The sequence below is a fragment of the Coenobita brevimanus genome, chromosome 53 (assembly GCF_032717465.1).
Source record: "Coenobita brevimanus isolate Jiangsu-jjx chromosome 53, ASM3271746v2, whole genome shotgun sequence".
Taxonomy (NCBI): domain Eukaryota; kingdom Metazoa; phylum Arthropoda; class Malacostraca; order Decapoda; family Coenobitidae; genus Coenobita; species Coenobita brevimanus.
Genome location: NC_137006.1, coordinates 43,376,103 through 43,394,122, shown reverse-complemented (window position 1 = coordinate 43,394,122; position 18,020 = coordinate 43,376,103). Strand labels below are relative to the sequence as shown.

The 18,020-nt window shown below is 41.5% G+C and overlaps 1 protein-coding gene across 1 annotated transcript in view; it reads left to right on the top strand.

The window, feature by feature from the left end:
• LOC145400822 (cytochrome P450 4c3-like) overlaps window positions 1-18,020 on the top strand; it is a 48,095-nt gene that overhangs the window by 16,156 nt on the left and 13,919 nt on the right. Inside the window, exon 4 of the mRNA XM_080273258.1 lies at window positions 9,989-10,104. Within this exon, the coding sequence (XP_080129384.1) occupies window positions 9,989-10,104 (116 nt within the window). The remainder of the gene's footprint in view (window positions 1-9,988; window positions 10,105-18,020) is intronic.

Genomic DNA, 18,020 nt, shown 5'->3' with positions numbered 1-18,020 from the left:
GTGTGGGTGTGACAGTGGGAGTAGGAAATGAATGAATGCTCAGGCTGCTGGTGTGGGTGTGGCAGAAAGAGTAGGAAATGAGTGAATGCTCAGGCTGCTGGTGTGGGTATGGCAGTTGAAGAAGGAAATGAGTAGATCAATTTCTCCTTCACGTGATGTTTTATTTTTCCTTCCCTTTCTGTTTTATTTTTTTCCTCGATGTTTTTTTTTTCCTATTCCTCCTTCCTTTTCCCCCATTTTTTCATCCTGTGGTTTCTCCCTTTCACGCTGTTCCTTTCTTCTGTTCTGTTTTTCCCTTTGTGTTTTTCCATTTCAAGTTTCTCACACACAATGTCCCACAGAACTTTTCAAGCGGCTCACCGGCTTCTGCGACTTTGGCACCGTGGTTCGCATATGGCTGGGGCTGGATCCGTACGCCATTGTGTCCAACGCCAAGGGTGCTGAGGTAAAAGGAGGGTGGTATGCGATCAGCAGAATTAAGCATCGCATACCTTGCCTCACGTACAGTATAATTCTAAATCACCGTAATCCATAGAGCACCCTTTGAAGTGCCAGTAGTATCCTTCCTAATTATAAGGATTCAAAATTGCGCATCAGGTGTCATTAGTGCTGTTTTTATTATTATTATTATTATTATTATTTTTAAGGCGCTCGGTTAATTGGTTCATGTATATTCTACAGAAGTCGGCCATTTTCAGAGCCATCGTACCCCTGGTGTGCCTTACATTTATTTATTTATATATATTTTTTATTTATTTTGCTGACTGTGGTTGTGGACAGAAATTTTCAGAGCACCTTATTGTGACGCGCCGGGTGGTGGGGCAGTGGATGTTGGAGTGTCCTTAAAATTCTATTGATTTAGATTAAAGTTTGGGGTGTACGGGGTAGTTTGACCTGACCTAACTACACCTGACCTAACCCAAACCTAATCAGACTTAACCTAATCGGACTTCGCCTAATCTTTCCTAACGTAACCTAGCCTAATCTTTCCTAACAACCTAATCTTTCCTAACTTAACCTAGCCTAATCTTTCCTAACCTAACCTAGCCTAATCTTTCCTAACTTAATCTAGCCTAATCTTTCCTAACTTAACCTAGCCTAATCCTTCCTAACTTAACCTAGCCTAATCTTTCCTAACTTAATCCAGGTCATCCAAAGCTTAACCTGTCATCCATGGACTTACTGTGTACCTAATCCAGCATGACCTAACGTAACTTTACTAAACTTAACCCTGTCACTAATTTTTGACCCAGAGTGACCTAAATTGACCTTTCTTTAAATTGAACTCTTCATATCCCTTGACTTAATATGACCTAACCTAACCTTTTTTAAATTTTACACCATTTCCCTTTGACCTAATATGACCTAACTTAACCTTCCTTTACTAGACATTTCCCTTTGACCTAATATGGCCTAATTTAACCTTCCTTTAAACATTGCCCTTTGACCTAATATGACCTAACTTAACCTTTACTAAACTTTCCCTTTGACCTAATATGACCTAACTTAACCTTCCTTTACTAAACATTTCCCTTTGACCTAATATAACCTAACATCTTCCTTTACTAAGCATTTCCCGTTGACCTAATGTGACCTAACTTAACCTTCCTTTACTAAACCTTGCCCTTGGACCGTACTTTACTAAACATTACCTTTTTATCTAATCCATCCTAAGCATGACCCAGCCAAACCTGCTCTTAGTGAATTGTGATAGGCGATTTAATATTTCAGCGTTGACTAAAAAGAGGATGTTGATTTGGCCATTTCGATTTCGTTTTTGAAGGCTCCAACATGCATGCGTCGGCCTTGGTCACCTAATGGCGGCTCTCCATGCTGCTCGATCTCTGGCAGCTTCCCTATTTAGTCCCCTAACCCTGAGGTCACACATAATGACCTCGTCCCAGGTTTTTTTTCGGTCTACCTCTCCGCACCCTACCCCCAACATTAGCACTTCTCACTTTCTGCACCCAGTTATCATCCCTCATCCTCTCCACATGCCCAAACCATCTCAATCTACCTCTCCTCATCACAACACCAATACACTCCAGTCCCATCCTGCCTCTCAACTCTTCCATCGTAAACCTAGCCCCCCAGGCCTTGCTCTCAAGGACGCACTGCACATCCACCTAATTATTGCCATTTCTGTACGTTTGAGTCTGCGAATACCCTCTTCCTTTACTACCCAGGTCTCACTACCATACAGCATTACACTCCTAACACATGCTGCAGAGATACCTTAGCACGTAGGGAGAGCCCTCTAAGTGTAAAGAGAGGCAACAGCTCCCAGAACTTCTTCCAACCACTCTTCATTCTCGCCTTCAGCACTTAACATGGCTCTCAAATAACAAAACTCTTCCACACACTCTAGACTCTCACCAGCAAGTTCAATCCTTTTGCACGTGTCAATATTCCCATGCTCTCCCCGACACACCACAGACATGAAATCAGCATTATCTCGCAGTCTACCTCTGATACCACTACATCTTTTACGCACCCGTTTATCACAAACACTGCACAAGATGGAATTATTCCCACGCCCTTGCGATAAATCACACATGGCCACTTTCCCTCTTGTTGGACTGTATCACCCCCAGCCCTAGATACCGTCACTTTGTTTTATCTGCATTTACTCTTAAGCCCTTGTGTCCCATACCATCTCTCCACTTCTTGAATCTTTCTTCCACCTCCCTTTCATTTTCTGCAACCAACACCAAATCATCAGCATACATCTCTCACGGGCGTCCATTTCTGAAGTCACGTGAGAGGGCTTCAAGTATCGTGATAAACAAGGGGCTCAAGACTGACCCCTGATGCACACCAGTATTCACGCAAAACTCATCACTCAAATCTCCATTCACCCTTACCTGGGAGTGAGCACCCACATACACGGCCATAACCGCCCTAACCCGCCACTCCTCGATCCCAAGCTTTCTCATTGCCCACTTCACCACCTCTCTAGGGACTCTGTCAGTGGCCTTCTCCAAATCAACAAAAACAAAGTACAGTTCCCATTTCTTTCCTCTATATTTTTCCTGAAGCTGTTGAACAATGAATATGGCATCAGTGGTCCCCCTGCCTGGCATAAACCCAAACTGCATCTCATCAGTATTCACTTTCTCTAATCATACCTTCTAGAACACTCCATTACCTTCACTATCTGGTCTAAAATCTTTATAATTTCCTCTTTTCCATGGCATCACCCTTCCCCTTGTACACATTTACGATTGCGCTCTTCAGCCAATCATCTGGGACAACACACTCATGTATAATCGTATTTATTTTTATGTTTATTGCCGTTTATCCGAGGAAATTTGAATTAGTCTTTCTTTATAATTCTCTCTCTCTCTCTCTCTCTCTCTCTCTCTCTCTCTCTCTCTCTCTCTCTCTCTCTCAGGACGCAACAAGAGAAAGACAACGTATTCTTAGCCTGGCCGCTGAGGAGTCACACACGTAAACATGAATTAGGATTTTAACAACCCATACTGGCAGACGAGAAAGATGTATATATTGTACTTCCCAACAGTTTAGGCTACAGCTGTTTCCCTCTTTGGTGGATCTGTCTATATTTCTGTCTGTCTTTCTATCTATCTATCTGTCTGTCTGTCTATCTATCTGAAGAGGGTGACGAGTGTTGCCGAGACTGTTTGGGAATACATCGTTTGTGTCTGCCAGTGTGTGTGTGTGTGTGTGTGTGTGTGTGTTATCATATTCTTAGCCTGTTTGTGTACTTGATAAATCGGGTAAAATTACATCATGTATTTTTCTTCCTTTCTGTGTGCTTATCTGTAGCTAGCTGTCTTCGTCTGTCTCTTGTTATCTATCAGTCTATCTTTCTGTCTGTTTGTGTGTATGTCCATCTGTCTATCTGTCCTGTGTCTATCTATCCATCTACTATCCTTGTGATTATCCATTTGTCGACCTATCTATCTGTGCATCTATATGTCTTCATTTTCTCTCTCTCTCATCTGTCTACCTGTCTATCTGCATCTATCTATGTGTGTCTCCATTCTCTCTCTCTCTCTCTCTCTCTCTCTCTCTCAGCAACGTATACCCAAGGAAAATTCCTACCCAGCCCCAACTGCATTCCTTCATTCCACCCAAAGGAAATTCATAGGCTGGTCCTTACATAGCGCTACACAGAAACCCACCTGGCAGTAGCTTGTGTGCTGTAGGATGGCTAAGTCTGCTGGTGTGGGCTTTTAGAGAGTCACTTATAAATCCAAGGTTGTTAAGAGTTCACAAGACACGTTTGCTTAGATTTTTAGATTTGCCTATAGATCTCGGAATAAATACGGTTGATACCTTGTTGGTCTAGACGTGAACAGACCACAACTGCTACACAATAACAAACATCATAACAAAGAACAGCTGCTTCAGTCCATAACGCACCTAAAACTCGAGCATAACTTTAGGTGTTCAGTCCATAACACTTAAAACTCGTGCATAACTTTAGGTGTTCAGTCCATAACACATAAAACTCGTGCATAACTTTAGGTGTTCAGTCCATAACGCACTGAAAACTCATGCATAACTTTAGGTGTTCAGTCCATAACAGACATCATGTACAACTTCATAATTCTTCCATTTCGTAACAAACACCATTTACAACTTTACAATTATTCCCTTTCGTAATAAACACCCATTTACAACGTCACAATTATTTCAGTCCATGTCAGACACCATTCACGACTTCACAGTTTCCCCTCCATCATTTAACACTTCACAATTATTCCAGTCCATAATAGACACCATTTACAACCTCACAATTATTATTCCCTTTCATAACAAACACCTGTTTACAACTTCTGAGTTATACCCTTTCATAACAAACACCTATTTACAACTTCACAATTATTACAGCCTATAACAGACATTATTTACAACTTTACAATCATTTCAGCTCTTAACAGACATGCACACAGAACATCACAAGTATTCCAATCTAGAACAAAGATCATTTACAACTTCACAATTATTCCAGTCCATCAGGTACAACTTCACAATTATTCCATTTCATAACAGCCATGCACACAAGACTCACAGCTGCTCCAAACTATGACGCACCCGATTAGGACTGCAGAGTTGTTAGTTGGTCCGTTTAGCTAAGGGATACGGCAGTAAAGATCAGAATCGGTCTGGTTCTAGTGGTCTGGTTTGCGAATTTTGAAGGTATCTGGTCCCGCGTGGATTTATAGAGTCTGGGCTGATTCTGATTGTGTAATAAACATCTGAGCATCACATAAAGCTTCTTTGAGAGTTTTCTGTTAGTACGAATTCAGGTGAAGTGCGTAAATTCACTATTATTTATTACATTGTTATTATAGGATGCGTTCATTCACTACAACCTTTATTTTTATTTACTGGTATGTTGCCAAAATACTTTAAAACATACAAATACGTACAAAATTATCAGAAAGTTCTGTTAATACCTGTACTTCAGTCATTTCCCATGTAGGTTTACTTTCTGTTTCCTGATTACTGATCAACACAGCAACGTCAGCAAAGCCTGTCCCTGTGGATGCCTGGTGTGGGATGGTAACGTAGGAAGGAGAGTGATGCTGTAACTATTGTGAAAACTAGAAACAAGAGGGTTCAAACAGTGGTGTGTAAACCCAGAATTACATATACTGGTATGTTTCCTAGCAGATTACCGCATCCTAACCCGAACGTACATGTACGTTACCCAACATGGAGAGGTTATTCATTTCACTGGGGTAATTTACTGATGTTGCTGTAGTTTATTCTTGCGCCCGCGTAATGATTGTGTTTTGTCTAGGAGAGAATGAAAGACTGACTAAGAGGGTGTATGTAGGTGAGGTGGAGGGGGAGGGGAAGACCGAGGATGAGGTGGAGGGATGGAGTTGAGAGGTATATGAGGGAGGGGGGGAGTGCGTTGGGGGGAGGGTAGTCAAATGGTGGGTGACAGAGCGACTTGGAGGCGTTTTGTCTGAGCCCACCCTTTGCGGGATTAGGGCATCGGGTTATAGATAGATTGAGAAAACAGCCCTCATGAATCTCCTTTGTACAAGAGATCTTTCCCAAGTCTAATACAGTCATCTGGCGTAGCAAGAATAAGCCATTGTAATACGTCCTTGGATAGACAGGATAAGAGGCCAAGGATGGGATCAAACGGGGATACAAAACACAGGAGATAATGATTACAGTGATTACAGTGGCGTTATTGGTGAAATACTACAGCCGCAGAAGCCATTAATATTTTTGTATCTCCATGTTTATAATATAGGTTTGGACTGTTTCAGAGGTGTTCCAGAGGCTTATGGGTGCGTTGTTCATATTGAAGGGGACGCTAGCGAGAATCTGGCTTGGCCCCTTCGCCATGGTTTTAGCTAGTCAAGCACACCAGGTCGAGGTATTTACGCTCCGAGTGTCAACGCTTCAGCCTTATTTGCCCTTTCCGTTGTATCACCCGTAATTTTGCCGATCTGTTTTATATCACACTTCATTTTGCCAGGCACTTCATGTCGAGTGCACTGGAGTGAAATTATTTACAGCCCGTCCCAAATGTCCTCGCTTGTGCTGTTGTATCTATTCCGTCAAATCAATGTGTTCATTTTTGCTAGTCTCGTCCACCAGACCTAGATATTTACTGTCCTTTTGTGCTCTTTTCCCTCCCCTCCATCACATCACTCTCCCAACCCTTTCAGACCAATGATCTGTTTTGTAACTTGGTACGCTCCATATTCTTGTTGGTTAAGGACTCTCCCTCGCACCTCGTCCTAAGTCATTTATACTTTGATATGGCTAGTTAATATTAATTTATATATAACTGATGCTGAGTATAATAGTATGTGAATGATTTAAAGTGACTCATTATCATTTGCAACCTCACAATTATTCCAGTGTAAAACAGATATCATTTACAACTTCACAATTATTACAGTTTTACAATTATTCCATTTCATAACAGACATACACACAAGACTTTACAGCTGTTCCAAACCATGATGGACTTGGTTAGGACTGCAGATTTGTTAGTTGGTCCAATTAGCTAAGAATTCTGGCGGTGAAAATATGAGTTGGTGTGGGTCTGGAGGTCTGGTTTGTAATTTTTCCGGGTATCTGGTCCTTTCTGGGTTTACAGAGTCTGTGGGCTAATTCTGATTGTGTAGTAATCATCAAAGGGCCTCAGATAACTTCGTGAAGTATTTTCTAGTAGTACTATTTTAGGTGAAATGTGGAAATTCACCATATATATGTTAGTGTTATTATAGGATGCGTTCATTCAGTACTACCAATGTTATTATATATGTTGTCAAACTACTTTAAAAATCATATATGTATACTTACAAAATTATCAGAAATTTCTGTAAATACTTTTGCTTCACTCCTTTCTCATAGAGATTACTTCCTATTTCACCGTCTTCCATATACTAATCAGCATACTTAGCAAAGTGAGCAACGTCAGTGTTCAACACATGTTCCCTGTCTGAGTGTTTTCAGGTGACAAGTCTGTGATGCCTGAGCTCTTATAATATGAAGGGGCAATCTCCGCAGCAAGCGTGTGACTTTTGCTGCCTTACTGAAACACCGCACTCGTTGCTTCCACCATGGTAATGCAATTGGAACACTGTGTAGCTTGCTGTCTCTGTTTCAGTGTTGCTTCCATTACCTGCACGATGGACCATTGCACTATTTTTTCTGGATTCATCAGCTGATTTCAAAAGACGCGGGCGTCCGGCGTGGTGCATAAACGTGGCTGCCTCAACATCAACGCTGCCCTTGGGCCGTGGCGATGGGCACACGAACTACGTGTCGCTAGCGCAACCCATGGGAAAGCCACTCCATGTTATAGAGCTCAGTGTCTGTGATGCCTGGTGTGGCATGGTGACTTAGGGGGTAGAGTGATGGAGTAGATATTGTAAAAAATGGAAATAACGGGGTTCAAATAGTGGTGTGTAAACTCACAAAGTACATACTCGTACCAGTATATTTCCTGGGAGAGTACTGCTTCCTAACCCAGTGTACAGTACATATACGTTACCCGGCAAGCAGTGGTTATTTCATTGGGGTAATGTATTGTTTTAGTTTATTCATGCACTCTTCTAATGATTCTGTTTTGGTTTTTGGGGAATTTTAGAACTGGAGAGGTTTAGATACAGCCTTCAAGAATCTCCTTCGTACAAGAGAACTTTCCCAAGCTGAATCCAGTCATCTGAAAGTACCAAGACTAAACCATTATATTACATGCGTTGATAGAAGAGATTAAAGACCAAGAACAGGATCAAGCAGGGATACAAAACACAGGAAATAATGATTACAGTGACTTTGTTAGCGAAATACTACAGCCGCGGAAGTCATCAGTATTTTTGTATCGCCAACAAGTTTTTAATATAGGTTTGGACTGTTTCAGAGGTGTTCCAGAGGCTTATGGGTCTGTTGGGTATAGCGAGGGGGATGCTGCTAAGAGGCTGGCTTGGTCCCTTCCCCATGGTTGTAACTAGTAAATCACACCAGGTCGAGGTATTTACTCTCCAAGTGTCAGCGCTTCTGCCTTTTTTGTCCTTTCCATTGTATCACCCTTTATTTTACCAGTCTCTGCTTTGCATCACTCTTCTTGCTGCTGATGCTGATGCTGGTGGTGGTGGTGGAACTGATATCTTTTTTGCAACTCTCCTTACTGCTTTCCTGCATGGCCTCTGTCTTTTGAGATCTTGGTGATGGTGGTGGTGGTGATGGTTTTGGTTATTGAGATGGGAAGGTGCATGGCTGTCTTTGGATATGTGTGATGAACAGTCGCAACAGTATTTAAATTTCTACCATCAAGCCTGCGTTCGGATAAATGCCGGCTCTGTGAAGGTTTGGCGGCGTAGGTCTCGTGTCCGGGATGCTGCAGAAATACTAAACTCATCCACTCTGGAATCATAACAACCCCCATTTCTCTGCGGATGATGATGAAGATCTGCGGACTTTGTGTGATGTAAAATAAGTGACGTGGAGGTATATAACGAATATGAATAATTAGATGATAAATACAGCATTTCACAGGTTATATCCGTGGGGTTGGATTAGGATGGCTCTTTGTTATTTATTTCTTTCTTTATTTATTTTTTGTATTGATGTTTCTCGGGCATGTTGCTAAATCCATGGACCTCTAAAATGTGCAGAGGTAAGCTACCCAGTCTCAAGGTAAGAGATTGAACCTAACTAGAAAGTGATATAACTGACCAAAACCAACTTAAAACAATATTTACTGTCACAACCAAAGTTCATTCAATATCACGCAGCCACGACTTAGTGCCTAAGTTGTGGTAGTGGCCCCGGTTCCATTAGGTAAAAAAAAAAAAAAATGACGGTAGCACTTGTTTGTGCTCATTATTATGGTCCATTTTCTTTTTGGCATGGGAGACCTCTCGGGACTTTTACCTAAGCAATTTATTTTGCTTGTAACACCATAATACCCTCGTAACACTTCTTCCTAAGCTACTTACTTTGCCTGTTCCACCTTGTTATCCTCTTGTGTGCTATATCTTCCTGATCACGAGACGGTTTGCATCAGTAGTATCTATCTGTCTGTGTATCTATAGCCAGACACCATAATCCCATAAGGGGTGGCCATTTGTCTGAGTTTGTTGTTTATGGGGAGAGGCACCAACCCTCTGCCAAGTCACAGAAAAAGAATGATAAAGATGAAGAAGTAGGCAGCACTGCATCAAGTGAATGGCTGATGGTCGCCACCACCTACCACCAATCAGCAACGCACAAGAGAATAATAAGGCGTAACAGACATAGCAGAGTGTTTAGGAGGAGGTTCTACAGAAGCTCTGGGGGGAATGGGAATGCAGCCGTAAGTATGGACGATATTTATTGGGTTGGTGTGGTGTTTCAGGCGTGTACCAGTTCATAGTGGGGGGTTAAAAAATTTGGACTCTTTACACGCCCTTGATGTGGGTTTGGGCGGGACCGATATAAAAGGGACGGGAATGCAGCTGCAAGTGTGGACGTGACTTAATGGGTTGATGTGTTTCAGACCTGTTCCAGTTGATAGTTGGGGGTTCAAAAATTTGGAGTCTTCACACGCCCGTGATGCGGGTTTGGGCGGGACCATTACCACGGGTGCAGCTGTACAAGTGTCAGGTGGTTGAGGTACGGAACCCATGCGTGCGATTCTCAGCACTATTTACCGTCAGTTTCCTATCGTAACTTGAGATTTCTTTTCGTAGGAAGAACTAGAGATATGAACGGACACTTTAGATTTCTTTGTCGTAACTTAAGAGAACTAGACTTATGGAAGGGCACTGCAGTATCCCTTGTTTCTTCTTCAGAAAACGGATATAAGTTTTGATGATTTTCCTCGTGTAACTAAGATATTTTTTCTAAAGCTGGAATATGGAAGGACCTGGCACCCTTCTTTCCATGTCCCTCCTGCAGAAAGGAATCTTGGTCACAGAGGCATTCATTGTAAATATGGCTGAGAATTTCACGCCTTGTTGTTGCTGTTTGTTCCATGCGTGAATACAGCTTGGGGTTGTTTTGTGGTTTGAGGAGACACTGTAACACCCTTTCCCCAAATGTGCTCTCCAATTGTAACTTTTTCCCCAAATGTGCACTCCTTTTGTAACACTTTTTCCCCAAATGTGCACTACATTTGTAACTTTTTCCCCAGATGTGCACTCCTTTTGTAACACTTTTTCCCCAAATGTGCACTCCTTTTGTAACACTTTTTCCCCAAATGTGCACTCCTTTTGTAAAACTTTTCCCCAAATGTGCACTCCTGTTGTAACACTTTTTCCCCAGATGAGCTCTCCAATTGTAACACTTTTTCCCCAAATTTGCTGTTACCCACCTGTCAAGAAATGGTATCCACACATGAAGGGTTAGTGCAGCCACCCACATATCAACAAATTGTATCCGCACACTCTCATATGGACACTCGGACACATACCCATTATGCTGTACCATCTCGCTTTAAACTGGTGAACAGGTGTTTGCTGATGTATCGTTGAACCCTCTGGAAAGTGTTGAATGTCCTTCCTGAAATGCTAATCCCCACAAACATGCAAGGGTGAGTCCAACTTAGTGAACTCTCTCGAGCATGTATTGAGGAATAGGTGGATGCTGTTTATATGTGGATATTTGAATACTTCGGAAATCAGAGGAACTTACAGCCACATCAGATTCCAATGTATCGTCCATATTCATTTGTACACTTTTTTTTTTTTTTTTTCCTAAAAAGATCACAGATCGCAAACCTCTTTTACTTCATTTGATTGCCAGTTAAGTCCTAATTCAAGGCTCGATATGACTAGTAACCAAGGAGACATATTTCTGTCACATAACCAAGGTTCATTCAATATCATGCAGCCACGACTTGGTGCCTAAGTTGTGGGAGTGGCCCCAGTTCCATTAGGTAAAAAAATAAAAATGACGGTAGCACTTGTTTGTGCTCATCACTATGGCCCATGTTCTTTTTGGCATGGGAGACCTCTCGGGACTTTTACCTAAGCAATTTATTTTGCCTGTTGCACCTTAATATCCTGCAGCACTTCTTCCTAAGCTACTTACTTTGCCTTTAACACCTTATTATCCTCTTGTGTGCTATATTTTCCTAATGACGAGACAGTTTGCATTAATAATATCTGTCCATCTATCTATCTATAGCCAGATGCCATAATCCCATAAGGGGTATTTGTCTTTGGGTTTGTTGTTTTATGGGGAGAGGCACCAACCCTTTGCCAACTCACAGAATAAGAATGATAAAGTTGAAGGAAGAAGTAGGCAGCACAGCATCAAGTGAATGGCTGATGGTCTCCACCACCTACCACCAGTCAGCAATATATAAGAGAATAATTAGGCGTAATAGACATAGCAGAGCGTTTAGGAGGAGGTTCTGCAGAAACTCTGGGGGGAATGGGAATGCAGCCGTAAATGTGGACGCGACTTATTGGCTTGGTGTGGTGTTTCAGGCCTGTTCCAGTTCGTTATGGGGGTTCAGAAATTTGGTCTTCACACGCCCTTAACCCCACAAGCCAGGGGTTTTCCGATGTTGCGTGCTCCTCCCTACGGAGGATTTCTGTGATTTTGGAAAAAATACTCATATTTCAAACCCTAATATCTGCCAAACTATAACAGCTAGAGAAAAAATTAAAGATATGTGTCTCACCAAATCTTCCTCTTTCAATTGAAAGTATCCCTGTGTCTCCAGGTGGTCCCATCATTGAGTAAAGATAAGTTAAAGTTCAAAGGGTAGCGGGAATACGTTTGTGGCTATTTGTCAACCAGCGTTGCTCCGCGCCCAAAATCGTGACGGCTATACACGTCAGCCGGCATTGCTCCTCACCTAAAATCGTGACAGCTATACACGTCAGCCAGCATAGCTCTGTGCCCAAAATCATGACGGCTATGCATGTCAGCCAGCATTGCTCTGCACCCAAAATCGTGACAGCTATACTCGTCAGCCGGCATTGCTCCGTGCCCAAAAGCATGATGGCTATACACGTCGGCCGGTGCGTAGGGGTTAATGTAGGTTTGAGCGGGGGCGATATAAGAGGGACGGGACTGCAGATGTAAATGTTGACACACCTTAAGTGGTTGATGTCATGTTTCAGACCTGTTCCAGTTGTTAGCTGGGGGTTCAAAAATTTGGAGTCTTCACACGCCCTTGATACGGGTTTGGACGGGACCCATAGCAATGGTGCAGCTGTTCAAGTGTCGGGTGGTTGAGGTACGGAACCCTTGCGTGTGATTCTTAGCATTATTTACAGTCAGTTTCCTTTCGTAACTTGAGATTTCGTGTTGTAGAAAGAACTAGAAATGTGGAAGGACACTTTAGATTTCTTTCTTGTAACTTAAGATTTCTTTTTCGTATCTGTAGATTTTTTTGTGTAAACTTAAGACTTCTTTTTTGTAGCGTAAGATTTCTTTGTCATAACTTAAGATTTGTCAGAACTTAAGATTTTCATCATAACTTAAGATTTCTTTGTTGTAACTTAAGACTTCTTTTTTGTAACTTGAGATTTCTGTCATAACTTAAGATTTCTTTGTCACAACTTTAGAATTCTTTGTCATAACTTAAGATTTCCGTCGTAACTTAAGATTTCTTTCTCATAACTTAAGATTTCTTTGTCGTAACGTAAGATTTATTTGTTGTAACTTAAGAATTCCTAGTCATAACTTAAGATTCTTTTAGTAGTAAGAACTAGAGTTTCGGAAGGGCACTGCAGTATCCCTTGTTTCTTCTTCAGAAAACGGATATAAGTTTTGATGATTTTCCTCGTGTAACAAAGATATTTTTTCTAAACCTGGAATATGGAAGGATCTGGCACTCTTCTTTTTATATCCCTTCTGCAGAAAAGATTCTTGGTTTGGTCACAGAAGCATTCATTGTAAATATGGCTGAGAATTTCACGCCTTGTTGTTGCTGTTTGTTCCATGCATGAGTACAGCTTGGGGTTGTTTTGTGGTTTGAGGAGACACTGTAACACCCTTTCCCCAAATGTGCTCTCCAATTGTAACACTTTCCCCAAATGTGCTCTCCAATTGTAAAACTTTTTCCCCAAATGTGCTGTCCATTTGTAACACTTTTTTTTCCAAATGTGCTCTCCAATTGTAACACTTTCCCCAAATGTGCGGCCACCCACACTTCAACAAATGGTATCCACACATGAAGAATTAGTGCAGCCACCCACACTTCAACAAATGGTATCCACACATGAAGAATTAATGCAGCCACCCACATGTCAGCAAATTGTATCCGCACACTCTCATATCGACACTAGGACACATACCCATTATGCTGTACCATCTCGTTTTAAACTGGTGAACTGGTGTTTGCTGATGTATTGTTAAACATTTTGGAAAGTATTGAATGTCCTTCCTGAATTGCTAATCCCCACAGATATGCAAGGGTGAGTCCAACTTAGTGAACTATCTCGAGCATGTATTGAGGAATAGGTGGATGCTGTTTATATGTGGATATTTGTTTCACTGCTTCAGAAAATCAGAGGAACTTACAGCCACATCAAATTCCTATGTTCATTTGTACACAGCATTTTTTTTTTTTTTTGGACAAAGATCACAGATCGCGTCATCATCATCATCATTTTCGTTTAGCGTCCTTCTCTTCCCAGTGCCGGGGTTGGACGTAATATGAGTCGTCGCCATCTATCTCTGTCCCCCGTGTCTTATATTTAAGCGTCTCATATCTTCCGTAACCACTTGCCTCCAAGTTCTCTTTGGTCTTCCCACTGGTCTCCTTCCTTCTACTTCCAGCTCCATAGCCCTTCTCAAAATGTTATCTTGCTCTCTTCTGCGCACATGACCGAACCATCTCAATCTCATTCTCCGAATCCTATCCTTCATGCTCTCCATTCCATATCTTCTTCTCACCTCCTCATTTGACACTCTATCTCTCCACTTAACTCTTGCCATATACCACAGTATCCTGTGATCACAACTCAACAGGAGCCTCTCCAAATTTGGTGTCAGTGCCCTTGTCTCTGCAGCAAACAGCAGCACAGGTCTGATGCAGGGGCAGTAGTCCTTGCACTGTGAACCAGCTGTATCCCCTGGTTCACTAACAGACAGGCCAGCTCTCATCACTTTCTCTAGGCGCTTGCGATCACAGATCACAAACCTCTTTTACTTCATTTGATTGTCAGTTAAGTCCTAATTGAAGGCTCAATTTGACTAGTAACCAAGGAGACATTTCTGTCACATAACCAAGGTTCATTCAATATCATGCAGTCACGACTTAATGCTCAAGTTGTGGGAGTGGCCCCGGTTCCATTAGGTAAAAAAAATAAAAATGACGGTAGCACTTGTTTGTGCTCATCACTATGGCCCATGTTCTTTTTGGCATGGGAGACCTCTCGGGACTTTTACCTAAGCAATTTATTTTGCCTGTTGCACCTTAATATCCTGTAGCACTTCTTCCTAAGCTACTTACTTTGCCTTTAACACCTTATTATCCTCTTGTGTGCTATATCTTCCTAATCACGAGACAGTTTGCATTAATAATATCTATCCATCTGTCTATCTATAGCCAGATGCCATAATCCCATAAGGGATGGCCATTTGTCGTTGGGTTTGTTGTTTTATGGGGAGAGGCACTAATCCTCTGCCAACTCACAGAATAAGAATGATACAGGTGAAGGAAGAAATAGGCAGCACAGCATCAAGTGAATGGCTGATGGTCTCCACCACCTACCACCAGTCAGCAATATACAAGAGAATAATTAGGCGTAATAGACATAGCAGAGCGTTTAGGAGGAGGTTCTACAGAAGCTCTGGGGGGAATGGGAATGCAGCCGTAAGTATGGACGCGACTTATTGGGTTGGTGTTGTGTTTCAGGCCTGTACCAGTTCATAATCTGCGGTTAAGAAATTTGGAGTGTTCAAACGCCCTTAACTTCTACATGCTGGGGGGTTTTCCGATGTTGCGACACTCCTCCCTACGGAGGATTTCTGTGATTTTGGAAAAAAATGCCATTACTTCAAACCCTAATATTTGCCAAACTATAAGAGCCAGAGAAAAAATTAAAGATACATGAGACTCACCAATTCTTCCTCTTTCAGATGAAAGTATCCCCACGTCTCAGGTGGTCCCATTGAGTAAGGATAAATTAAAGTTCAAAAGGTGGTGGAAAGACCTTTGCGGCTATACACGTCAACCAGCGTTGCTCCACGCCCAAAATCATGGCAGCTATACACGTCAGCCGGCACATAGGGGTTAATGTGGGTTTGAGTGTGACCGATAAAAGAGAGACGGGAATGGAGGCGTAAGTGTGGACACGCCTTAATGGGTTGAAGTCGTGTTTCAGACCTGTTCCAGTTCATAATTGGAGGTTAAGAAATTTGGAGTTTTTACACGCCCTTGATGTGGGTTTGGGCAGGACCAACATAAGAGGGACAGGAATGCAGCTGTAAGTGTGGATGCGCATTAATGGGTTGATGTGTTTCAGACCTGTTCCAGTTGATAGTTGGGGGTGCAAAAATTTGGAGTCTTCACACACCCTTGGTACGGTTTTGGGGGGGGCCCATGCCAGTGGTGCAGCTGTTCACGTGTCAGGTGGCTGAGGTACGGAACCCTTGCATGTGATTCTCAGCATTATTTACCGTCAGTTTCCTTTCGTAACTTGAGATTTCGTTTTGTAGGAAGAACTAGAGATGCGGAAAGACACTTTAGATTTCTTTGTTGTAACTTAAGATTCCTTTATCGTAACATACGATTTCTTTTTCGTAACTTAAGATTTCTTTTTCTTAACTGAAGATTTCTTTGTCAGAACTTAAGATTTCAGTCGTAACGTGAGATTTCTTTGTCAGAACTTAAGATCTTTGTCAGAACTTAAGATTTCTTTGTCATAACTTAAGATTTTGGTTGTAACTTTAGATTTCTTTGCCATAACTTGACCTATGGAAGAGAACTGCAGTATCCCGTCCTTCTTCTTTGTACAGGGAACGGATATAACTTTTGATCATTGTCCTCGTGTAACTAAGATATTTTTTTCTAAAGCTGGAATATGGAAGGACCTGGCACTCTTCTTTCCATATCCCTCCTGCAGAAAAGAATTTTGGTCACAAAGGCATTCATTGTAGATATGGCTGAGAATTTCACGCCTTGTTGCTGTTTGTTCCATGCATGAATACAGCTTGGGGTTGTTTTTTGGTACGAGGAGGGACTGTAACTCTTTATCCGCAGATGTGTTCTCCAGTCTTGTGTGTTGCGAGGACTGTTCAGTGAGCTTGTGGTTGGAGTGAAGGCATTTCAACAGTGTCTTAAAATAGCAATGTAAAAATGAAAGGGGTTATGGGAAGCAGAAGATGGTGCAAGGTAGCCACTGATAATGCTGGCTTTGTCCATGGAGTACTGGAGAGTTGTATAATATATGGAGTGCCCTTTATATCACATTTATATCCTCAAAATACATGTTACTCCCTTTGTATTACATTAACATCCCCTCAAAATCAGCAAACTGGAATGTATAATATATGGAACACCTTTTATATAACCTTAACATCCTCTCAAAATCAGGTAACTGGACTGTATAATATTTGGAGCACCCTTTATATCACATTAATATCCTTTCTCAGCTTAAAATTCCTCTTTCATCATTATTTTCATTTAGTATTTCGTCACTGCTGGTCGGGATGTATATATATTTACATTCACCCCTCAGGATCATATTTTTGAAAGGTATTTACACAAACTTACGGTGGATGGTAAATATTGTCCTTCGTCGATTCTGAATTTGCTCTTGCTGACATGCACCCATCATCACTGACTTCCTGAATGTTAGCACTGCATTGTGAACTGGAAGTAGATTGTGAGGATGAAGTGTATGACTATCTTTCAGCACTGTGAGTAAAGGAATAGGTGACCATATTTCAAATTTTCGTAGGTTTCTTCTTTGCACAAGGCTATGCTGGTTAAGAAGTACCAGTTTAGAAGCAGAATTTCTATACCTTACCATTGGTGATTTTAGATTTTTATTATAACAGCTTCTTAATGGGAAAAAAGGAAAATGATACAGGTCTGGTAAAGCTCCTGGTGGAGTAATGACCAATTGTTGAATTTTGTGTCCGGTAGTTTATGTTCTGTGATACGTTAGAATATGACGAATTACTTGAAAACTTTTCGCTCTTAAACAAGTTGTATGAAACTGAAGCAACACTAATGCCATTTCATATCGGACTGTGAAAGTATTGCTACAGTTTTTGCATCAGATATCATGAAAGGGTCCTGTATTTCCTGTTCAGTGCCGTAATGGTTGCCGTGTGAATTTATGCAGCACAGTTATGGTGATGTGGCGACTTTTTTCAGCTTAAGAGAGACATTTTGAACAAGTGGAGTTTGATCCAGCTATTATTAACCCCTTGACCGTGATGAAATTTTGTTGTTTATTCTTGTTACTTTGTATGATTTTATCCAGCTTAGGATACTTGTTGAAGGAGTTAACGAAGGCGTTATTTAACTACAGTACTTTAAGAATAAAAGTTCTAAAAGTGAACATAGTCGTCTGAAGGCAACAAAATAAAATGATCATATCCTTCAGCTCTTCCCA